Source organism: Lepidochelys olivacea, assembly GCF_965140295.1.
Source record: "Lepidochelys olivacea isolate rLepOli2 genome assembly, chromosome: 6".
NCBI lineage: Eukaryota > Metazoa > Chordata > Testudines > Cheloniidae > Lepidochelys > Lepidochelys olivacea.
Window position 1 is genome coordinate 15130467 of NC_140416.1, and position 24904 is coordinate 15155370.

General features: G+C 53.0%; 1 protein-coding gene across 1 annotated transcript in view; it reads left to right on the plus strand.

The window, feature by feature from the left end:
* The first annotated feature begins 686 nt into the window (after positions 1–686).
* B4GALNT4 (beta-1,4-N-acetyl-galactosaminyltransferase 4) overlaps positions 687–24904 on the plus strand; it is a 123924-nt gene continuing 99706 nt past the window's right edge. The window contains exon 1 of the mRNA XM_084632229.1: positions 687–912. Coding sequence (XP_084488355.1) covers positions 762–912 — 151 coding nt within the window. The 5' untranslated portion in view covers positions 687–761. The remainder of the gene's footprint in view (positions 913–24904) is intronic.

Sequence of the window (24904 nt, forward strand, 5' to 3'; positions counted from 1 at the left end):
ATGAAAAGCCGCGCGCAGCCTAACCTGGCTCGGGCCCCGCCTCCGGAGGCGGGCGATTGGCTGTCTGAGGGAGCGCCGGGCTCCGATTGGGCCAGGGGCGGCTGTCGATCCGCTCGCCCCAGTTCAGGCTCGGTAGCGGTGGCAGCGCGGTGGCGGCTGCTCGGCCGGCGGGCGAGCGGCGGGTTGCGGGGGGACGGTGCCGCGGCGGCGGCCGAAGCGTCCAGCGCGGCGGGGGCTGGTCTGCGGGCCGGGAGCTGCGGGCTGCCTCCCTTCATCGCGGAGCGGAGCGGGGCGGCGGGCGGCGCGCAATGCACCGGGCGGGGGGAGGAGGGAGCCGCCGCTGCCGCCGCTGCCGCCGCCGCCTGGGCGCCGTGTGAGCTCCCCGCTCCATGGCGCTGCCGTGCGGGCTGGGGCAGCGCGGCACGGGCTGAGCGGCCTCGTCCCCTCTGCCCGCCTCCCGCCGCCGAGTGGATCCGGGCGGGGAGGGAGCGCGGGGCTGCCTGGATGCCTTTGTCCCTCCGGCGGGGGGCTCGGCCGGGGAAGGGGGCGACGGGGCCGGCCGGCCGGGACCCCCGCTCCGGGGGCGGCCGCCGCCGCTGCTGCTGCCGCCGCCGCCGCCCGGTCCGGGGGCCGCTGCCCGCCCTGCGCTCGCCGGCGCTGCCCGACGCGTGCCCCAGCCCCGGGGCGCTGCTCCCGCCTGGCGTCTAGCCCCGCCCGGCGGGGACGGTGCCGTGCTCCGGGCCGGTAATGCGGCCTCCAGGATGCTGTGGTTCCCGGTGAAGAAGATCCGCAAGCAGTTCAAGCTGCTGCTGCTGCTGGTGCTGCTCACCCTGGCCGCGTGGTTCACCTACCTGCACATCAGCCTGGGGCGCCAGGGCAAGGCGCTGCGCCTGCACTTCGCCTACGGCCGAGGTAAGGGGGGCCCCGCGCCCCTCCTGCCCCCTTCCACAGCCGGGCAGGGGCTGGCGAGCGCCGCCAAGGTCCTGCTGCAGGCCCTCCGGGGCTGCCGGTGTCGCCTGCGCCCCCCTCCGTACTTGGTGGAGGCAACCCCCTTTGTAAGGCCAAAAGGAAGCGCCCCCCCTTCCACCCTCGTGTGGGTTCTCTTAGGGTGGAGTTTGGTCTAGCCAGGACTCCTGGCCCTGCTGGGTCAGACCGATGGTCCATCTAGCCCAGTATCCTGCCTTCCAGCAGTGGCCAGTGCCAGGTGCCCCAGAGGGAGTGAACAGAGCAGGTCATCATCAAATGATCCATCCATCGCCTCTCGCCCATTCCCAGCTTCTGGCAGTCAGAGGCTTAGGGATGCTCAGAGCGTGGTGCTGCATCCCTGCGCATGCTGGCTAATAGCCGCTGCTGGGATGCTTCCTCCACAAACTTATCTAATTCTGTTTGAACCCTGTTTTTGTCGTTTTGGTCTTCACAACATCCCCTGGCAAAAAGTTCCACAGGTTGGCACTGCAGTTTGTGAAGAAATACTTCCTCTGGTTAATTTTAAACCTGCTGCCTATTCATTTCATTGGGTGACCCTTGGTTCTTGTGTTATGTGAAGGGGTAAATAATGCTTCCTTATGCGCTTTCTCCATACAGTTAATGGTTTTATAGACTATGTCCCCCTTAATCATCTCTTTTCTAAACTGAACTGTCTGTCTTTTTAATCTCTCCTCATATGAAGCTGTTCCAGACCCTGATCATTTTTGTTGCCCTTCTCCTTACTTTGTCAAATTCTAATATATCTTTTCTGAGATGGGGCGATCAGAACTGCACGCACTATTCAAGGTGTGGGTGTAGCATGGATTTATATCTTGGCATTGTGATATTTGCTGTTTTACTATCTATCCTGATTGAGATCTTCTGAAATAATGAGCCTTTATTACATCCAAGGAGTGCTCCAAGAAGGGCTGTGGGAGAGAGGCAGCCCTGAGCCTCTGAAGCTGATGAAAGTGTCTCCATCACTGGAATAGCTCCCTTTGGCAAGAGCCAGGAAGAATTGGGCACTGTCGGTTACATTAGAGATGCATGTACAGAACACTCTTCCCCCAGGCTGGCTGGGTTGCAAAGCTCAGGTCAGACACTTGGCTGCATTGCCAATAAGCTGTCCAAACTCTCCATGTCTTTAGTCTTGGCAGCGAAGTGTTTTTAGCAGCAATTCAATTCCTCTTTAGAGCAGAGCTAGATAATGGCTCCTGAGTCCAGGGCACAGAGCTCCAGTGTGTGGATCAGAGAGAGAATTCTGAGATGCTAGAGATCACTTACAAACCAAACTAACCGGGCCGATGGCTGAGCTGTCCAGAGCCCTGTTGGCGGTGTCTGGAGACTGTTAGTCCTTCATGCCAGCAGTCTGAGGGGTGCTGGAGGTGGCTTGGCTCCCGTGAAGGAGGGGTTTTTGGTAAGTCTATGGGCTGGTGCTCTTTGTTTAGCTTGTTTGGCACTTCCTATTGGCTAAGCTGTAAAGTCCTGTGATGCAGCACACCAGGCAGGAAGGGAGAAGGGCAGGAAAAACTGGGTGGAAAGGTAGCCTGATTTAATAGGCATATCCCAACACCTGGGGCTGCTTAGATAAAACCAGTTATTTGGGGAGTACACTTTCCAGGCCTCAGAACAGCGGGGCTCTCAAACTCTTCCATACCACAAACACTTCTTCCATACCGACAGGTTTCAGAGTAACAGCCGTGTTAGTCTGTATTCGCAAAAAGAAAAGGAGGACTTGTGGCACCTTAGAGACTAACCAATTTATTTGAGCATGAGCTTTCGTGAGCTACAGCTCACTTCATCGGATGCATACCGTGGAAATTGCAGCAGACTTTATATACACACAGAGTATATAAAGTCTGCTGCAGTTTCCACGGTATGCATCCAATGAAGTGAGCTGTAGCTCACGAAAGCTCATGCTCAAATAAATTGGTTAGTCTCTAAGGTGCCACAAGTACTCCTTTTCTTCTTCCATACCAGGACCCTCTTCCATCTAGCTGGGATCCCCTCCCTCTCAGGGGAGTGGGGTTATGCTCCCTGGACATCTGTTTGTGACCCCCATGTGGAGAAGCCGTGCTGTAGAAGGATATGTTGTTGTTCTCATTCACTGCGTTGTGATGGGTCTAGTACTGGAAAGTTATTCTCATGGCTTCTGGAAATCTTTGGGAGGGGGAACATCAGCAGGGATTTTCATGTTTCTATTTCCACTTAACTTTCATTTGTATCCCGTGCCCTTATTATGAGAATGCGGACCATTTAAAAATAATTGTTCTCTTCTTTAAAAAGAGAACTGCAAAGGGGTAAACCAGTTCTTGCTTGTGCCTTTTCTGCTCCATGCTTATGGTTTCAAAGACTCTTCCGAATGGCAAAATCAGGTTTGATTCTACTCTCACTTACACCAGTGTAAACTGAATATAACTTCATTGGTGTCAGGGAAGTTACTCCATATTAGTGCCAACGTGAGTGAGAAGCAAGTAAAGGCCACTGAGACTTGACTTATCTGTGGTTTCTGGCAGGGGCCCTGGAACAATTTGTATAGTGGGGGTGCTGAGAGCCATTTACCCAAACTGTAAACCCTGGATAGAATGGATACCACTTGAAGCCAGGGAGTGCTGCAGCACCCCTGTTGCCCTAGTTCCAGCACCTATGGTTTCTGGAGAGCTAGAGTGGGATAATGTAGGCCCCCAATCCAACAGAATACGTATGTAATGCTCCTCATTGGAATAGTCCTGTTGTCTTCGCTGGGACTACTTATGAGAGTAAAGCTACATATCAAGTGTTTGCAGGGTTGGAGATGCAGGCTGAAGTCTGAGTGGGAGATGACTCACTCTTTCACAAAGAACTTTTATCCGCGCTGTTTGTTACATGTTTGAGTTAAATGGCTTTTAACCACTAAAACCAATAGCTTTAAAGAGTGGGTCTAAACATTTCCTTCCCTCTTGAATGAGGGAAGACAATGTTTCAATCCACTGTGATATCCTATCCATGCTGCAAAAACAGGAAAGTCAAGATACAGCTAATGTGACAAAGCAGGAAATGAAACTCCTTTGCTTGTGTATTAAACACCTGTTAGTTTTCTTTTAAGTGAGCTGCCTTCTCAGCTGCTGTCCCACTAAAAAACAACCTGTCCTGTAAGCCTAACCTCAAGAGTCTAGCCACTGCCTAAACTATTGACCCAGTTCAAAGAAGGTTTGACTAGTTGTCTGCTCAGACCTTGCAGCCTCAGCCTGTGCAGTGCGCGGGCTGTAAGACTGTGGCAGATTGTTCCTGCCGTCCTGGGTAAGCATGCTAACTAGCTGCAGGGGCGGGGTTTGGTGATCAGCAGTGGAAAATATTAATAGTGGGTTAGCAACATTTGAAGCCTAAATTTAACCAAGTGCCCACCCATCAGTGTGACCGGAAGAAGTTCGGAGATCGTGCTATAGCATCGGTCTCCCCGCAGGCTCAGAATGCCCTGCCTGTCCAGCCGAGGTGGTGTGTTCTGGAAACAATTGGTCAGACTGATTGGGCTATTCCCGATATCTGCCGAAGAGGATGTGGGTCTGGTCTTTTCTATGACTGCCCCTCCCTTGCGCACGCAACCTTTGACATGCCATCTGGGACACACTCCCCAAAATCCCCCAACCCCAAATAGAATGTGGCTATTTATTTCTAGTGTTACCCGGAGCAGTGAGGAAATGCATTGCCACGCTCTGGCTCCCAGCAGAAAACCCTGCTGTCACAATGCAGCTGAACAAACTCTGAAAAATCAGAGCTCAAAGGTGATGGTACCAGGACCAGCCTGAGGAGCTGAGCCTTAACTAATGAGCTGCTTGTAACTGCATGAAGTAAAGACCAGGATCGGTGAGTTTAAGTTGCACCCGTGCTGATTCACACATACCCTGCACTTTGTGTTGTCATCGAGACTAGTGTGAAGGGAGTGTAAAATGCCACCAGATCAGAATAAGAGTATTATTTAACATTTATATTATGGTAGCACTGAGAGGCCTCAGCAAGGTTAGGAATTCTCTATGTTAGCCACTGATCTGAGTCTAAAACTTTACACCTAGCCTGCCCTAGTGTAAGTGACAGCCAGTGGGGTGGGGCAGTGAATCTGGCCCCATCTCTATAATGGTGTCGGTCTGTCATCCACACTTATTAGCTATTTGTATTGCAGGAGCACCTAGGAGTGCTCCAGTCATGGGCCAGGACCCCAGTGTGTTAGATGCTGTACAAACACAGTCCCTGCCCCACAGCGCTTATAATTGAACTATAAGACAAGAGCAGGTCGGCACAGACAGCACAAGACCATAATGAGATGCTGTCATTCAGCACACCAGCTGTCTAAGCACTGTCAAGTTTTTAGCAGGCATCATGGCAAAGGAGAGTTTGAAGGAGGCCATAAGGTGGCTTGACAGAACACCTGCTGCTTACCTGGAGATCACAGCCCTGCCCCAGATATTACGTATTGATGCCCTGCACTGTACGGTGAACAGCTGTCCAGGCATCTGTGCCCTATGTAGCTTGAGATGTAGAAAACAGACTGTGGGGAGGGACCCAGAAGGAGTAATTTTAGGATTCTTCATATATTCTTGACTTCTGTTTTTTTAATTGATGGAGGCCTTGTAGAAGAATAGAGTGATGTGGGTTTGGAGGAGCAGAGGGCTGGGAGGCAGTGGGGGAAGGAAATGAAAAGGGGGTGAGGCTGATGGAGTCAACTGAGCAAACAGGAGGGTGTGGGGATATGCGGGAAGAGAGGGATCTGAATGTGTGTCGGGGAGGGGAAGGCATTCATGTTTGATGCAGCAGGTAAGGAAAGGCCCGTGGAGTGGCTGGGAAGGTGGATGTGAGAGCAGAATCTGGCATGGCGCTTGTCCTAGTCTCTCTTGTCTCTCCCATTTGTGCTATCGCCTTGTTCTGTTCTATGGCTTCATCCTGTTGCAGTGCAGTGGTGACCAGAGGCCCCAGGCAAGTTCAGGCCCCCGGTGTGCCAGGTGCTGTACAAACACACAGTAAGAGACTGCCCCCAAGGCCTTGCTGTTTAAATACAGGAGTTCTGCTCTCTCCAGGGAGAGGGGGAGAGAGATTTGAAAATGATTTCAAAACATGGCTTTCTCTAAGCTGTTTTCTAACCAGCTCTGGCTACTGGGATAAACTGTATCCAAAACTGTTTCCTAAGCACACATTGGAAACTACATTCTTCCAAGCTTCAATGTATAGATGGGGATGGAGGTAGCGGGGAGTGTGTTTTTTGCTTTGAAAAGAGAAGGATTTTTTGTCTTGATTTGGGCCCAACCAACTCTTGTTCAAACTGGTTTGGGAAGGAGCAACACCTGACCCTTGTTTGGAGATGGCGCCTCTCCATGGGGGACAGGGTCTGTTGTAGGTAGTGCACGGAAGGGCTGGGGCAGGGGGAGGTTCCGGAGCATACACCCATGTGTCTAAGACGCTGTGGCTGTGTGCCAGGTGACTGTTACAGCATAGACACGGCCGTTAATAGCACAGACGTCACTGCAACCCAAGACCGGGCTGTGGTGGCAGCAATGAGTGGTACTCCTGTCTGGCAGTTTGTTCCAGCCACTGTCTAGGAGCCGGCGGCGTATCATGGCAGGGAAGGTGAGATGGGACGTGGGAACTGTCAGAGATCTAGTTACCACCATGCGCATGTTCATCACTGTAACTCCCTCTGTGTGATTGACAAGCAAGGCTACACAGGAGCGCCGAACAGCGCAAACCATGGCAGCCCACCCGTTGAATGACAGACGGTGAGAGAACATCTTCCCCCATGCTCTGCACTGGCTGCCTGTTTGCTTTTGGGTCCCACATGCGACCATGGGCTGTGGCTGAGCTGTGAGAGACCACCCTCCTGACTGTGTGACCCACAGACAGCAGCTCCTAGCAGGGCAGCTGGAGCTGTGCAGACCCAGGGTGAGGTTTCTGGGAGATGGCAGCATGGGCATTAGGGCTGGGAGGGTGGGAGTTGCCTACCTGTGGAACTCCCTGCTGTGTGACATCTGAATAAGCCTATGCTGCAGTGATTTCAGGCCTGTTGGGTGAGCTGCCATGCCAGAGCAGACGCCAAAGGAGGAAGAGAGAGAAAAGGGTCAGGTCAAACCAAACAGTCTGATTAAAAATCTACTCCAAGTGGCCGCATTTGAGGCAGCAAGCTCAGGGTTCTTTAGGGGTTGGGCTTTGTGCTAGGACAAACGTCTGTGCTACAGTGTTAAGTGCCCTGTAAATACTCTGCATAGACAGGCAGCCATGTAGCCCTGTGGGTATTTCCAGTGATTGAGATTCTACTTCCCTTCTGCCTCCTAGGCTTTGTGGAGCAGCTGGAGGCTTAAATGCCACAGCAAGCTGAGGCTGCTGAAAGACCGCTTTGGGTGCCCCAGCGTCCTGCTCTGGTGTGTGCTCTGTCATGAAGTTCAGCAGATGCCTCTGTCCTGCAGTGAGGAAGCAGGAGACGGTTGCGATCAGGTGGAATGCAGCCTGCTCCTCAGTGCACATCCTAGGCTGCTGGGCTCTCCTGTGCCTTCATCTGTTGCTGACCTTGTGTAGGGCCCAAGGAATCTGCACAGAGGAGGAAGAAGTAACCTTCCCCTGACCTCTAGCTCTGGGGAAAGATTCTGAAGACCATCTGGTGCACCAACCACATAGCTGAGTCCTATGCTCTGCCTAGCAGACAGATCGGTAGTCAGCTGACTAGAGCAGCGAAGGGGAAGATCTCCAGATCTGACATCCATTTAATTTAGTGTTAATAGGCTGGAAGCAGAGGGGGCGGGAGGGAGAGTTAGTTGGCTGCCACATAAGTCTCGTCTGGTCTTATACAGCTCTCTGTGTAGAGCAGGGGTAGTCAATTCTTTTGTGTCGAGGTCCAAATTTCTTGGCCCAGGCATTGTCAAGGTCCAGACTCCAGAGAAGAAAGTAATTAAAAAAACAACAATAATGATATTAGTAAATAAAAAGATTTCAGGATCCGTTCAAAAGTGTCTAGCTTTCTGGATTTGGCCAGTGGTTTACCTCTTGACTACCCCGGTGTAGAGGCGCCTCTGTCCCAGTGCCCAGCATTTCGGCCTCCAACTTCATGGGATTGATGACCTCAGAGGCTGCTTCTGGCTTGTTGAGGTGGGGAGAGCTCTGTAAGGTGAGACTCCGGTGAGTTGTTCTTGGTGCTCCCCCAGAATGTCTCATTGACTCCTGGTGTCTGCGGTTGGGTGTGGCACATCAGCTTCCACAATGTGAAAAGGCTGCTTCCCAGCACTTAGATCTTGCCGTGACAGGTGCTGCGGAAAGCCCTTGGAGAGAGAGCTGTGGGGGGCAGTAGGCAAGCTGAGGCTAATGCCAGCTAGACAGAGGCTGCTTAGCAGTAGGGGGAGGAATCTGCTGACTCCAGAGTTCTTCTGCTTTCATCCCAGATGAAAGGGGCTCTAAGGGCCAGTTTTCAAAAGCCCCTTGGGTGTGACCTCTTTTGAAAACCTGCCTGTGAGTGTCACAGTGGCAGCTGCTGAGGGCTGAAACCTGGGCTGTGGGTAGGTGCCTAAGTGAGAGCGGAGAGCTGCTGGAAACCTGGGTCTGGCTGGGGGTGCGGCGTGATGGACAATCTGGCTCTAACTGGGGGTGGGGTGCCCTCTCTGAGTGTGGGAGGGAGTGTTCTGCACTCAGAATAGGAAGGGGGTGTTGTGGAACCTACAATGTTGGGGTGGCTCTTTGAGTCAGAGACTGTTCGCTGCCTCATTCGACCCTGCCTGCAATAGTTGTCTCCTTGAGCAGAGAGCTTTGCTGGCCTGCCCCAGGCCACTTGCCATAGGCATTTCCCCCCATTGGGATCTCTGGAAAACCTCCCTGTGTGGGGCTGTGACTGGCAGACCTGCAGGCAGGTGGGTGTGCCATCACAGGGGGGCTGGGGCTGGTTGTGGGGGTATGTCCATGCCATCCCGAGAGCTCTGGGTGGATGTGCTGTTGTGGGGGCTCGGTGGTTAGGGCAGGAGCCTGGGCTGGGCGTGCTATCCCGGGGGCCGGTTGCCGGGATGGGTGTGCCGTCACGGAGGACTGTGGGAAGGGTTGCTGGGAGGGGCGTGCCGTCGCGGGGGCTGGAGGTGGGCGTGCCATCGTGTGGGGCTGTGGGTGAGTTGCCGGGGTGGGCGTGCTATCGTGGGGGCAGGGGGCAGGTTGCTGGGGTGGGTGTGCTGTCATGAGGGGTTGCCGGGGTGGGCGTGCCATCGTGAGGGGGTGGGGCTTTGGGAAAGGTTGCCGGGGTGGGCATGCTGTGGCAGGGGGTGGGGGAAGGGTCGCCGGGGTGGGCGTGCCGTCATGCGGGGCTGGAGGTTGGTTGCCGGGGTGGGCGTGCCGTCATGCGGGGGGCTATGGGAAGGGTTGGCGAGTGCTGTTGTGAGGAAGAAACGAGGTACGGTGGCGTGAGGGCTTCCTGGGCGGCTGGAGGAAGGGCGCGGGGCTGCGGGTGGGCACCCTGCTGTGGGTAGTGCACAGAGGAGAAAGCTCATGTCATGGAAGCAGTGAGGGGAGACAGTCAGTTAATCTGCCCCTTCCCCTGCTTAGGCCGTGAGCCGTCTTGGGCAGGAACAGCAGGGAGCTCCCCTGCTGAAGCCTGCAAACCCCCCCCCCTCCATAAATGCATAGGCAAAAGCAGGTCTCTGGGCATTGGGGAACAAATCTGCTGGGCTTCAGACTCTAGACTGCGCCTGCTGCTCTCCCCATCCCAGATCGGCTGGCAGCGGATGTTAAATTAACGGGCTGTAAGCAGATGCCCTTTCTGCAGGCTGAGGGTTTGGGCATGTGTATCTCCTGCTGGCCGCCTAATCCCTTCCCAGACGCTCCACGCGAAAGTCTGTGCTAACAGTGGCAAATGGGCCCATGGCAGGTGGTTCCAGCTGGGGATCTGGCACCTCTGGGTAGCAACCCGGCGTCCCTGTGCTAGGCCAAAGTTGTCATGCCTGGTGGCTGGGGGGTACATGTGTACCTGTGCGCTCCGCCTGGCGCCCACCCCCTCCAGCAGCGATACGGTGCAGCCTGGACTGGCGTGTTCAGGGGCTGCTTGGGTTGGGGAGCTGGCTCCGAACCAGAAAGACATTATGTTCCTGATAAAATAAATCCCTTTCTTATCATCTACAAGTAGATAATTACCCTTCTCTGCCTAATTTAACACACAGATTCCTCAGCTGAAATAATGAGGCCATTACGGTGTTCTCCCGGCTGGAAACCGCTCCGAGTCAATGGGGCAGAAACGTTAGCGCGCCAGGTAAAAAATACAATTAAAAAAAAATGAAATGATTCATAATGGGAGATGGGAGCTCTGGGCCCACCAGAGACTTCCCTGGCAGGCGTCGTGCTGAGGGAGGTGAGCTGGCTCTGTAGGAGCCGAGCACACGACAGGTTTATTTGTCAGGAGATTTAAAGAGCAGGTTGAATGAACTTGCTGTTGCAGTAGTGATATTCCAACCCTGGGCAGCAGAGTGGCGGCAAGGGGGCGGGCACGTGTGTTTGAGGGCAGGCGGTGAAGTCTAAATGGGGTCCCTGGAGGGGGGGGGGAACTTTGGGGTCCCTTTGAACTTCACTGAAATCCATTGACCGTGGGACGCGAGACAGGCAGGTGGTGGGGAAGGAAAGAATTTGCTCGTGGGGATTGGCCCCCTCACATAAGGACGTTGGCGCATGGCAGGAGAGGTGGCTGGAAGCAAGACTTGGAAAACCACCTCGGCCCTTGCTGACCCGAGGATGCTGTGCAGTAGTGGAGGAGGAGGAGGAGGCGGCTCTGCTGGGATGGTAGTGGGGCAGTGTGCCAGTGAGAAGCCCACTTTCCTCACAGCTGCTGGGAAAGAGAAGGGTGCTGGGATTTGTTAAGCTGCTGTCTCTGGACCCTGCTTGGGAGCCGTGGGTTACAAGGTAATCACATGGCAGCTTCTCTTTCCCAAGCGGTGGCACGGGTTGCATGGGAGCTAGCGAGGCCGCTGTAAGGTATCCCTGACAGCGTAGCGCCCATGCTGGGGAAGGCTGCCAGTCTCTGCTTCTGGCCAGTGAACCTGAGCAGTGGCCTTGCCTCTGTGCGGCTTTAGTTGCACTCTTGTAAAGTGAACGGAGGGCTGGAGAAAGGGGCTGGATTGGCGGCTCTGAGTGCTGGAGCCCTCTGCTTATCGCAGAAGCGGCCCAGGAGTGGGATATTCGGGGCCAGAGCAGTGTGGAAAGGGGTCCTTATTGAAGGCTGCCTTCTACCCACTTTCTCGCCTGGGCTCTCTGGCCGCAGTATGCTCTGAGCTGTGCTGATGCTGCTCCTGATCGCACAGGTGTGTTCAGGAGCCGTTGAATCTGTTTAAATCAAAACTGGTTTAAAGGCAGCAGCAGTCCTGGTTTATAATCTACCAGCCTATGTGGCTGCACTGTTCCCCCGCCCAAAGCCAGCTTCTCAGCAGCACTACCTGGGCCCCCAGCTCCGTGTCTCTGTTCTGTCAGTGGGATTAGTCCCCCCAGAATGCTCTCTCCACAGGTGAGCATGTAACGGCTGTGACTGACAGCATGTCACAGAGGCATCCTTCTCCCCTGCCCTGGGCAATGGACCCTATGACCCCGATGGACCATTTTTCAGGCAGTGTGCCGGAGCAAGGGGCACTTGGTCCCGTCCCATCCCCCAAGTCCGATGTGCTTATCCACCTAGGTTATAGCAGGAAATGCCTCCCCAGCTCCGCAAAAGCTAATCCCAGGTTGGAGTGGGGATCCCTGGAGATGACCATTTTACCCTGCGCTAATGCGCCAGTAACTGTCCATTTCTTCCCTTGACTCCTGCGAAGGTGGATTTGGCCAGGAGTCAAAACCCCCGAACCGTATGTTGTCTACCCCTTCACTGTTCAGGGAGAATCTTCCTATCCTAGATACAACCTTAGTGGGTTTGGTTTGGTTCCCAGCAGCACCTGTATGTTCTGTTGCTGCTTTAATTCCATGAGGTCCTTTCCCAGAAGCAATGCTGTGTGTGACACTGCAGGATAGCACCAGGTGTGGGGAGACAAAGGGGTCTTGGCCCTGGAGCAAGGGGGACTGCACTGCCTCTAGGGGTGCCATTTATACCCTTTAACCCTTATGACATTCTGGGTGCAATCCAGACCAGAGAGAGGCTGTATCACCCCTAGAGTGCCTCACAACACCTTAATGCCGTAGCTCCAAACCTAAGCTCCTTACAGTGAGCCTGCAGGTCCCACCTTGAGTGTCTGTGTGTAGTCACAGCTCTGGCCCAGCAGCCTGCCAGCAAACACCAGCCACACTCTGGCTCCCACCAGCCTGGGTTACTACTTCCAGGGTGACCCCAACACACTCCCAGTCCTGAATCACCCCCCTCAAACAATGTATGTTCTGTGTTGTGTCCTCCCCCCACCCCCTGGACAGTTCAGATATTTTAGGTTCATTGTCCCTGTCAGGGAACAATATACAACAGTTTGCTTCTTTTAAATGGAGTTACCACAAAGCTCAGTTTAACCACAAGGCTGGATTAAAATAAAGATAAATTTAGTACCAGGAAATGTTTTAACAGACTAGACTTGGTTCAAAGTGAAGTTCTTACCACAGGTACTTAGTACATTGCTGACCAAACTCTCAGGCCAGGTTCTGCTCCCAAGGTCCGGCGGCTGTTTCTTTTGTCGTCTTAGGTGAAAGACAGAGCGGTCGAAAGGGAGAGAGAGCACTTGGCAGGTTGCCCCATATTTTTATAGCTCTGTCACCCTTTGAAAAGCATTTTCCTGAGAGTGATCCCTCGTTAAAGTTCTTTCCAGCCCAGAGCAAGGAGACATGGAGGAAGGAGGGTCATGCCGTTTTTCACCTGTGTATCCTGAAATGGAGATTTTTCTTTGTCTTCTCTCTCTTGCTGTCTGAGGGCTCTGTTTACAGCGTATAGGCAAATGGAGGTAAACACACATCCCTTTGTTTAAGACCTGCTTGACCAGTTCTGCCTAATTGGGACTCGGTGAGTTTGAACATGGGCCAAGAGCATTATTCAGGGAGAATTCATCACTTTACATATAAGATTGCTCCCTGTATTCCACCAGGATATTCTCAACCAGCGAGTTCTTAGTGTTCAGAGGATACCTTACCAGCCATATTTTGTACAAGGGTTATTTCAGGGGCTGTAGGGTGTGAATACCAGGGTGCATTCCGTCACATCCTTTCTGTATCCCTGGCAGTACTGGAGCCCACTGTCCTGTTAAATTCTAGCTATTTTGTTGGATCTGAGCCCTGGGGCTGGCTCAAATCCTGTATATTCTAGCACTTAGCTGGGGCTGCAAATGTCTCAAACCATGGTTTAAGCAGTGGCGTGTGCTTGGCTTAACAGCAGGGGAGCCCAGCCCCACCACTGACAGGAGTAAAGGTTTTAAGGCTCCCAATTCTGGGTGGCTGATCTCTTCTCTCAGGAAGGGGGGATGGGACTGGCAAAGGCCTCTGCAGATGCAGTGGGATAAAGGGGAGAGCCCCACTCCGCTCTGCGGCAGGTCAGTTGCCCAGGAGTGGGTCTTGATGCAGCCAAGCCTGAAGCAGCGCCCCCCGCTGATCAAGCGGGGACCATAGTATCGGGTATACACACGCTGGCCGAGCGCTCGGGACAGAGCGCTCCCAGCAGTGGTGCCAAGGTGGCTGCACGCTGGGCATGGACTCTGGGAGCCTTTTTGTTTGGGAAGACACCATCCTGGACGATCCTGTGCTCTGGGCCAACGGGAGAAGCATGCTGCATTGGGCTCTGCTGCATCCCTGGTCAGTTCCTAGATGGGCTGATCCTGCCACGCCGTGCTCCCTGGCTGTTGCCCTTGCTCCCTGGCATTATCCGCATCCCCATGCAAGGGAGCAGGAGCTTTGGGCTGCGTGTGCCTGTCTGAGAGTCCCTGGGCAGGGCTAGCACTGCCTCGAGCTCGCTGGAAGGCGGGCACGTGGGGTGCTAGCGGCATGGGGGTCTTGCCCCACTCCTCTCTATCTGCTAAATGCATTAAAGCACGTTGAAGCTGGCAGCAGGCAAGCAGCTGTGCTCCCAGCTAAAGCTCAGCCGGGCTCCATGGCAGCCCTTGGGGGGGACCTGAGGAAAGCTTGGCATGGAAGCGTCAGTGACCTTCTCTGATAGCGAAGGGAGGGGCTGTCCCGTCTAACTCCCCAGAGCTAGCTCTCCCCCACCCCTCTCCCCTTGCACACACCCTGGACAGCTTCAGACCCCCTGCCGTGCCTGTGCCACACAGGAGCCCTGCCCTCATCCGCTCTGCGGCAGCCTGGGGAGCGATGGGATTGCTCACTCCAGGCCCCATAGAAAGACCCTGATCTGATTAGAGAGGCCTGGGCCAGGGCAGATGCCAGGCTCCTCTGGGGTGCTCCAGCAACCAGCCATGCTTGGGGACAGCCCGGGTGGCATTCGGAGAGCAGACGCGCAGCCCTAACTCGCCTGCAGAGCTCTACTGGAAGTGCTCCCCTGCATGTATGCACAGCCCCACTAACAGGCAGTCAGCTCTGGGGTGGCCCACAGTAACCGGCCACCATGCAATACAATACTGGAAGGGGAGTGAAGTTCTGACTCCAGGGCACACAGCTGCTGCTCTGGAAAGTGAAGGGGTTCTGCAGTGCCATGCCAAGGGGACTGAACGGGGAGCTAGGTAGGGTTCAGTTCTCAGATCTGCCACAGATCACCTGTGGGGTCTCCGACCACTTCCTCCTTCCTGGGCCTCTCTCTCTCTCCCCGCACTGTCAAATGGGGATAATCGTGCTGCTCCATCTCTGATTTGCTAACAGAGCCTCCTGAAAAGCATCACCCAAGAGTGCAGGACTATTTATTATTTGATGTTCATGCAGCGCAGGTGGGCCCTTGGCTTTTAATATCTCTGCAAGTCCCCATGGCATAAACTCCCCGGATTCCCTTCCTCGGCCTTGCACAGGTGACGAAGAGCGATATCGAGCCTGCTGTGATTTGACCCTCTGGGTCCAGCTGTTTCTAACGCTGAGCATGCTAGGCCAGCCGCTGCTAGTCCAGGGTGTCCGTGGCTATCCTTGCTACAGGGCTGCAGAAAGGGGGATGCCTGGGTGGGATCAGATTTCTGGGAGTCCTGTTGCTGAGCATAAGGGGGTGCTGCAGTATCCTCTGCCATGCAAGTGACCTTCCAATTTGTACTTGTACTTAATCCCCTACCCCAATCTGCCTCTCTAGTAAAAGCCCCGTGCCCACTCCATAGACACGTAATTCTGGCTTCTCCTGAGCTCTGGCTTCAAATCAGTGCCAGCAGTGGGGCTGGAAGAGTTGTGAGTTGGGGCTGAGGGCAGGACTAGGGTGCATTTGGCAGAGCTGGGAGGGCAGGTCCGGAATAGTGGGAGGGGGGTGCTGAGGGCAGGACTGGGGTGTATTGACAGAGCTGGGTGAGGGACATGGGGTGCAGTAAACCAAGATCCGTGCTAGAGAACAGCAAATCCGCTCCTGAACCTTAACAAACATGAGAGATGTGCATGACAAACCAAGGTATCTGCCTGGATACAGCTGAAGCAGGCTCTGTGCTTGCTGACCAGCCCTAGAGAGTTCCACTAGGATGGGGTGGGCAAACTTTTTGGCCTGAGGGCTACATTGGACTGTGAAATTGTATGGAGGGCTGGGTAGGGAAGGCTGTGCCTCCCCAAAGAGCCTGGCCCCCGCCCCCTCTCCGCACCCTCCCCCTGACTGCCCCCCTCAGAACCCACAACCCATCCATCCCTTCCCCGGTCCCCTGACTGCCCCCCCAGCCCCTATTCAGACCCCCACTCCCTGACAGGCCCCCCGGGACTCCAACGCCCTATCCAACACCCCTGACTGCCCTGCCCCAGAACTTCTGACCCATCCAACCTCTTCTGTCATAAATATAAAGGGAAGGGTAAACACCTTTAAATCCCTCCTGGCCAGAGGAAAAACCCTTTCACCTGTAAAGGGTTAAGAAGCTAAGATAACCTCGCTGTTACCTGACCAGAATGACCAGTGAGGAGACAAGATACTTTCAAAAGCTGGGGCGAGGGAGAAACAAAGGCTTTCTGTCTGTGTGATGCTTTGGCTGCTAACAGAACAGGAATGGAGTCTTAGAACTTAATAAGCAATCTAGCTAGATATGCGTTAGATTCTGTTTGTTTAAATGGTTGATAAAATAAGCTGTGCTGAATGGAATGGATATTCCTGTTTTTGTGTCTTTTTGTAACTTAAGGTTTTGCCTAGAAGGATTCTCTGTTTTGAATCTGATTACCCTGTAAGGTATCTACCATCCTGATCTTACAGAGGTGATTCTTTTACTTTTTTCTTCAATTAAAATTCTTCTTTTAAGAACCTGATTGCTTTTTCATTGTTCTTGAGATCCAAGGGTTTGGGTCTGTGGTCACCTATGCAAATTGGTGAGGATTTTTATCAAGCCTTCCCCAGGAAACGGGGTGTAGGGTTTGGGAGGATTTTGTGGGGGGGAAAGATGTTTCCAAGTGGGCTCTTTCCCTGTTATATGTATTTGTTAGACACTTGGTGGTGGCAGCAATAAAGTCCAAGAGCAAAAGGTAAAATAGTTTGTACCTTGGGGAAGTTTTAACCTAAGCTGGTAAAAATAAGCTTAGGGGGTTTTCATGCAGGTCCCCTCATCTGTACCCTAGAGTTCAGAGTGGGGAAGAAACCTTGACAGCTCCCTGTCCTCTGACTGCCCCCCGGGACTCCCTACCCAACTCCCTCCACTGCCACTGCATGCGTGTGCCGCTGCCCCCTTACCATGCTGCTCAGAGTGGCAGGAGCTCGCAGTCACGCTGCCATGGGAGGGGGGACAGCAGGGGCGGGGCTGGGGGCTCGCCTCCCCAGCCCGGAGCTCAAGGGCCAGGCAGGATGGTCCCGTGGGCTGGATGTGGCCTGTGGGCTGTAGTTTGCCTACCTCTGCACTAGGAGGATCCTGCCTTGTGTCCCTTGGGCCTGTGGATCTTGCAGAACATGGCTGCTCATCTCCTTGGACAAGTCGGGGATTTGAGGGCATGCTAGCCGGGGCTGAGGGGGGTCACTCCGGTATGGGGGTGTATTGCAGAGTAGGGCTGGGAATGCAGTGAACTGGTGTGGGGGAGTGTCAGATTCAGGGATTGTGTGGCCATGAAAATGGGGCACAGCTCTGTCATGCTGCAGGCTGTGTGTATGCACACCCCATTCCAGCTCTGGTGCAGAGATACTGTGTTGATGTGTGCTCTAGAAACCCCTTAGATGAAGGATTGGCTGAGGAATCCTAAGCTGGTGGAAAGGGGGCCTGTCAGCCCCTGTTCTCTAGCCAGCACCCCTCTGGCACAGGGAACGCACTGGGCCGGTGCTGGTGTCTCCAGGTGTGTGCTCTCTGTACGCTGCTAAGTGAGCATCAGTGTCATTCCTCTAAGGCCTGTCTGGGCAAGCAAGCTGGAGCTGGAAAGGATGGGCAGAGCTGGCTGGGACTCAGCACCTTTTTGGGGGTGAGGGGAATGGCTGGGTCTCACCATCTCTCCAAAAGAGACAATGCGACGGCTCAGTCAGTCCCAGGGACTCAGGAAATTACAGGAGAGGGCTCAGGACCAGGGGCAGGAAGGGCAGTGAATCTCTAGACCACCAACCCCCACTGCACAGAGGTCTGTGCATGCTGCCCAGGGGGCTGGAGAGCAGGTCATAGTTCCATGGCCCCATAGTCTCCTCAGAGTCCTGGCAGCTGTAAAATGTGGGTTTTGTGTCAGTTAATTTCCTGCCGCACTTCCCTTCTCATCGGGTTTAATTTGGACTCTCTCTCCACTGGAGAGCCATAGATTGTCTGCTGCGGCCCGTGTTCACCCCCGATACTCTATCCTGGGCCGGGAGAAGGAAGCAGAGGGGCTTTCGGCCAGGGCTGGAAACCCTGACGAGCTGAGCTCTGGACCTGAGGCCGACAAGTTGCTCAGCGTTTTTCTAGCGATCTCCCACTGCTGCAGTTGCTCCAGCGTAGCTCTGCCAGTGGGCAGCGCTAGTGGGACTGACGGGGGATGGAGCCTGTCGCCCAGCAATCGCTCCACTTGTGTGTGGTGTTCCTTTCTCCCACCCTTTGCCTCTCTTGTCTGTCGCCTGTAAGCTCTCCGGGGCAGGGGCTGTCTCTTATTATGTGGTGATCTGCAGTATTCGCTATCACTGGGCTCCCATCTCTGTTGGGGCGAGACATTTCCATAACAACACTGTCCATATCAGCCCCCATGTGTAGACCTGCTCTGCGCATGGCGGCAGCGTTGTCTAATGGATCGGGTACTGCATTGGGAATCAGGAGACCCGGGGTCTGTTCCCGTCCCTTCCATTGACCTGCAGAGTTTCTTTGGGCAAGTCGCTTCCCCACTCTGGGCCTCAGTTTCCCCTCCGGCCCTGTCTCATCTACTTGCATTGTGAACTCTTTGGGGCAGGGGCTCACTGTGCATTTGTACAGCACCTAGCACAATGGAACCCTGATCGGGGGTGTCTGGGTGCTATGGTGATAATTGGCTGAAAGGCTAGTGGACTCTCACCCCTGCCACTGCCGGTGGAGTTGTGACTGGGAAATCTGACAAGTAGAGCTAGCATCGACGGGGCTCCTCTCCCCGCCTTTCCCTCTCTTGGCCCTGCCCCCCTCCCCACCTCATGTCTCACTGTGTCTGCCCCATGCGTGTGTGCGATGGTCCTGAGCTCCCCGCCCTGTGTCTGCTGGGGACTAAGGGCCCCGCATTAGTCCACCGAGAGCTCCCCAGCAATCTGGAAGGCATCTGCAGACCCTTATTTGCAGTGCTCCGGTTCCAGTAATTTATGGCCCTTGTCTACCCTTAAAGTTGTTTTCTCTGGTATGGTTTGTTTCTTCTCCCCCGTGCTCAGATCCGCAGCAGCAAGGAACTGAAATCGCCCTCATTTGTTGCCGGCAGGTTCCCAGCGTGTTCTCAGCCAGATGGCAGAGAAGCTGTTCGTGTGGGCGAGGCGTTGCCGGGACAGGCTCGGCCGGGGCTGCAGACATGGCCAGAACAGTGAGCGTGCTGGGTGGAGGCTGCGGGAGAGGGGCAGTCTGGTGAAGGTTGGGGGCCGAGTCTGAAGCAAAGTTTTGCAGCCTACAGATGGGGATCACCATCCACCAGTGGGGGAGGGGAAGGGAGCGTGTTCGCCTGTGTTTTTCCCACTCGCCGGTGCAGGGGGTGGCGATGTCTGTACTGGGGTTGGGAGCGTTTTCAGCATGGCAATAAATCCCAGGGCTTTTGCGAATTGCTTTCTAATTGCTTGTGTGTTTGGGGGTGCAGCAGGGCAGCATCCCCACGTCACGTTCTGTGGTGTCATCGCTCTGGGCTGATGGGGCTGTGCAGGGCTCAGGCCATTTCACCTTGAGGTTATCTGGCTGCTTGAGGCTTGAAAACATTTCCCTGCACCCCTGGCAAGAGGCAGGAGCATTTCAGATGATCTCCAGGGCAGGGGTGGTGTGCATCTCCTGTGTCTTGCCCAGAGCAAAGCCTGGTGCTTAGTAATAACAGCAGAAGTGTTTTAAAGTCACTCTCAGCCCTGGCATTGTGGGGGTGAAGCATCGCCATAGGTTGTTGATAGCCCCAACGCTGCTCGGAGCCCCATCTGGGATTGATGGTAGGAGACCGATCCATTGGCTGGTTCCCACTGTGGCGTCAGCTTCTTGCCTGGGTTCCACTGGATGTTTCCTGCAGTGCTGCAGCAGGCAACTCTCCTTGCAGGGGGGAATCCCCAGGTGGCATTGAGCCTGAGGAGCAGCTGTAGATCCCTGCCACTTCTGCCAAGTGGCCTGGGGAAAGGGGAGTGGTTAGTGTCTATGCTCTGTCTGTTCCTGGTTGCAGGTATGGCCCCTTGGGTGGCCAGGTATTATTTAGAGCAACCTGGAAGATGCTCTACAGTGAAGCCAGCCCCAGAGCTGGGGTGAGAAAGTGATGAGTCGCCGCTTTGCCCGGTCATGGGTCCTGCTGGAGCCCAGAGCTGGGCCTGGAGGCTTGACACAGGCGCCCTTTAACCAAAGCCATAGTTCTGAACTTCTTGGCCCTGATTTTTCCATCGCTTCCAGAAGTCAAAAGCCGCTTGTAGGTGTCCCGTTAATAAGGCTGGATTTTGATCTCCGTTCTATTCATGTAAATGTGGTGTAATTCCAGCCAGTTTACCTGGCCGCAGCTGAGATCAGAATCCAGCCCCGCGACTTGGCTTTAGCCCCCGTTGCTGGGAAAGGCAGGCAGCCTCCTCTGGAATCTGATCCCCTACGTCTCCTCACTCAGTCATTTCCCAAAGCCTCTTCCGCCCAGATGTTACTCCTTAGCTCTGCAAGGCTGCAACAGAGATGCTGGAACCGGAGCAACTGTCCAGTCACCTGGATTCATGTTACAAACGGCTCCTACGAGCCTCCTTAAAACCTGCTCTTATTGAATCAGTAATGAACAGCAAGAGAAGAAACAAGCAGAGCCAGGACCCATTTCCATACAAGTGAACAACAGAGGCGAGGCCTGCGTGTCCCTGACACATGCTGAGCTGCTAGAGAAGTCAAGGTGGTGATGGGCACCAGCTGGAGTCCCTGTTTGGCGGAAGGACGGTTCCCGGGATGTAGCATTGGCAAGCTCCAGTGTGGAGGGAAGATTAACCAGAAACACGCCCTTGTTAGTTGTTCGGATTCCTCCTGCTTGTGTAAGACGAACATGACCTCACCCTTGTCAGACAACCTTCTGCCTCCAGGGGCCACCTAAAGGGGCCTGGGCCAAAGTGGCTGCACCTCTATTAGATCTGCTGAGCAGTCCATTTATTGTCAGCCCCTTACTTGCTGTGGCCATCACAGCTGGCAGGAGAGGGGGAAGCAGCAGAGATCAGCACCAGTGATAGGACAGCCCGGGACTCAGGCCTTTGGGGATTGGCAGCCCTTAGTGGCCAGCCTCGCTGCCCCAGTGCAAACCGCTATTGTAGGCCGGCAAAGCTGCCGTCTGCATGGACGGAACGTGCCCTGGGTTCAAGCAGGGGGTGGTGGCACTATTGCAAATGGTAGGTTTGCTTGTCTGTGTTGGGGCTTCTCCAATGGCTAGAACCGGGGGACAAGTCTAGACAAGGCGTCAGAAGAGGCGGACGGCTCGCCTGGGCCTAGACTCTCTCCCCACCACCCCCCGCGCACATCCTCCTCCAAATTTCCCACCTGAACAGCCCCACCAGGTGTAGTAACACAAGGGAAACGGATGAGGAAACCAGTTGAGCGTGGATAAGGCCCTTGGTCTGGAGTGAGCTTTACAGCCGCACCCCATACGCATGAAAGGGCCAGGATGAAAAAGTCACCCTTCGCTTTGTAAATCTGACAGTTTCTGCCAGCGGCTCTTTCTTCACAACTTTCATCATAGTTAGGGCCCTTCATTTCATTTTATTTTATTTTTCCCAGGAATGTATCTGTGTTTATTACCACCGCAACAAAAACAGGTGAAAATTGGTGCAAAAACTGTTCATAATTTGTCTGGGTAAATATCGGGGGTTATTTTGGTGGATGGAAGGACGGGGGAAAAAGTATTCAGTAGATTAATGCTTTGATGAATGGAATTCAGTGTGGCTTGCTGCAGAACTAAAACAGAACTCAAAACACAATGTGACCTCTGAGTTTAAGAAAACAATAGATCTCCAATCCCCAAATAAAGCTTTTCATTTGAATAAACAGTTCACTGATGTAGACTTAGAACTATTAGCCTAGAACTTTGATGCCACACCATTTGCAGCGCATACATTCAACTTCATACTTTTCTCCTGTTTTTTTTAAACTTTCAAATACTTCCTTATGTTCTGATACATATTCTGATAAGATATTTGTTTTCTTCCCATTTTAGTGTGTCAAATCTTTAAACCGTTATCTGCTAACAGCTTGAAATGTGTATGTGGTGGGCATGAGATTGATCAGTACGTTCAGATGCACACGTACTTCAGAGCTTGTGTGCAAGCCTGTTTGTTTGTAGCATGTATCTTCTAGACTAATGCATAGCCTTACTTCAACAGGCAGCTTTGCACACAGACTAATGTATTATCGTAATACAATACACGGCATGAGATGTATGTATTTTCCTAATAAAACAAGTTATTTTTATGTATTTGAATGATACAAAAGTAGGGTGAGAATCAGGAGGAAAAAAGATTAATGCTTTTTGTAAAACCTAGGATTTTTTTCAGTAAAAATCAGTTTAAACTGAAAACGAAGGGGCTTAATCATAGTTTAAAATCAGAGCAGCTGCCACTTGTCAGCAAACTTCAGAAACAGATGTGATCCTGCTTCCCCAGTGTACATTCTGTTTCTTTCACACAGACCGCTATCTCTTCCCTGTGGGTGTCCACAGAGAGGATTGTGTGTACTCTCTCTCTCTCTCGGCGTGAAAGCGAAGTCTGTGTAGTCACAGTCCTCTCTGTGCCATGCAGACCATTTCCACGGCAGCTAGCTTTGATGTCACAAAGATCTGATTCAGATGTCAGGTGGACTCTATTATTATGGAGGCTCCTTGCTTCTAAAAGAGTGAGGAATCCAGGGAATGTGACTTAAAAGCAGGAACATTTCTGAGGTTTTCTGGGAGGGGATGGTGGCTTTGGGGCAAACGCTGGGTGTGATGTTTGAAGGGGTGGGTGTCTGTAACATCAGGATAAGCTGCAGTTATCACAATTAAACATATATGCGTACTCTATCTATATGAATAAATATACAGTATACATTCACGTCTGTGTATATATGTCATGCAGATGTATGTATATGTTTAATTGTGATAATTGCAGATGGGTATGTATTGTGTGTGTGCGCACAAATATGTTTAATTGTGATAATTGCTGCTTATCCTCTGCAGTCCTATTAATGCTTGGCATTCAGCAGCACCTGTCCTATCAGAGCTCTTTACACTCCCCGACCCTCCTCTCCGCATGCCTGCGAGGTTGAGAAGTGCTTATCTCCATTTTAGAGCTAGGGAAACTCAAGCACAGAAAGCTGACACGAGGCTGTGTCCGAGCTGGGGTGAGAACCAGGAAACCTGTGTGTGTAGCCCGTGTCTTTTGCTGGTGTGATGCAGTCGTTCGGGTAGGTGATGGCAGATGTGAGGAGAGAGGAAGGAATGTTGTTTTTCATTAGTGAAGAATCTACTTATAAGGCATAGTCTCCATACATCTGGAAGTGCTTGGGGGGCGGGGAGACATTTTTCCAGAGCATACCGTACAGTACATTCCAGCGTACTGACAGCCTTTGCATTGAAGTTGAGCATGGTGGTGGAAGGGAGGGGAAAGGCATCTGTGGCACCCATACATTCGAGAGAGACAATGCACCCAAACCTTCCAGCCTTAAACTAACATAATTCTGTGCAAACAGCTCCGCTTCCCCCATGTCTGTCCAGACAAGGCTCTCTGACTGCTCCTTGCAAGGGTTGCATGGGAATTAGCCGCTGCCTGTGAGATTTCAGTGGATTGCCTCTGCGGTGCGCCGTCCCTGTTTGTGTGCTGGTTATCTATGCGGCAGCAATGCAGAAGGAAATTTGACTGGATGTGTGATGAGATTGACCATGATGGGGTCCGGGTGTTGACGGATGGACGTGTGCGTGTGATGCACAAGAAAAGTCAGTGCTGGGGAATGTTAAGGGTTTTACAGTGAGAGGAATGGAAGCGGATGTTCTGTGTCTTTGACATTCTTCTTAAAGAGAAAACGTCAACTTGAATTTACCCCAAAATTCAGATTTTTTTTTTTAAAGAAGCTTTTACAAAACCCAAGGCCAACAGAAGTGGTTCTAGGAACTTAAAAATAAAAGCAAGTAGAAACAGTTGTGTTTTTTCAACCGGTTTCCTACAGCATTTGAAACCTGAACATCGCAGCACTGAAAACTGGGACGTGAAATTGTGAACTCCGACACAAGATGCTTCAGAGGGCAGTGGAGGTTGTAGGTGCCAATCAGGGGCTTGAGCACACGTTCTGTTTCAAGAACCTTTGAGGCTTTAAAAAAAAAAGATCAAAAATCCATGAAAGGCAGAGTTAAGGCTTCTCAAACAAAGCACTTAATCACCGTAACTCTGCCCCTGCTGCTAAGCCCTGAGAAAATAGGAGACTCACCTCATCAGTGACCACAAATCAGAATGCCGCTGCCATAATCTGTTAGGAACTGAGGCAATGGAAAGAAAGATCTCTGATGACCTCAGTAGGTCAGTAAAAACTGGGCTGCTTTATACACAGAAAATATCTCACAAATTCCTGACTTGCCAAACCACTCCTCATTTTGCAAGGCACTGAAGGCTCACTGTCCCTTACAGGTTGCACGTGGTCCTTTACAAGCTGCCACGTGGAAATCATAAAACCCAGAACTAAGTCTCTAATGTGAAGGGCCAAATCCTCAGCTGGGGTAAATCAGCATAGCTCTGGTCCAATCAAGGATGCTACAATGCTGCTACCAGCAGCAGTTAGGATGGGGTCCCCATGCAAGTTTCTTACGCCCTGATTATGAACCCAGAGCACAGACCTGACCAGAGAAAGGGCCACTGAGGCAACAGATGCATACGTATGGAGTGAGTTTGCGTGGGGTGCATTTTTCAGTGCCTAGGAGGGAGAATGGCAGGCAGGCATCTTCGCAAAGCAGAATGAAGAGGGCTTTGGGTGCCTTGTTTGAGAAATGCAACCTTAGCTCAGTTCTAAACTCTAAGGTTTTCACATGGCAGCTCCAGAGCCAATACTGACACGGACTTGGTTGATTGGCATCATTCCACCTGAGAGAAACGACAGAAGTGAGTTAACAGCAGAAATCGTGAAAAGGGAATTGGATTTTACCACCTCCGCCGGTTCTGGTGTCAGCAGTGGTTTTGGTAATGCACTATGAGGACCTTGCCATAACAGTGCCAGGAGTGAGCACCTTTTGGCTGGTGAACTAGGCACAGAGCAATAAGGGCCTGGTCTTCGAAGGTGCTGAGCGTGCAGCACTCCCATTGGCTGCGGATGCCATTGGGATCTCTGAAAAGCAGGCCCAATGTAACTTGCCCAAGCCCACT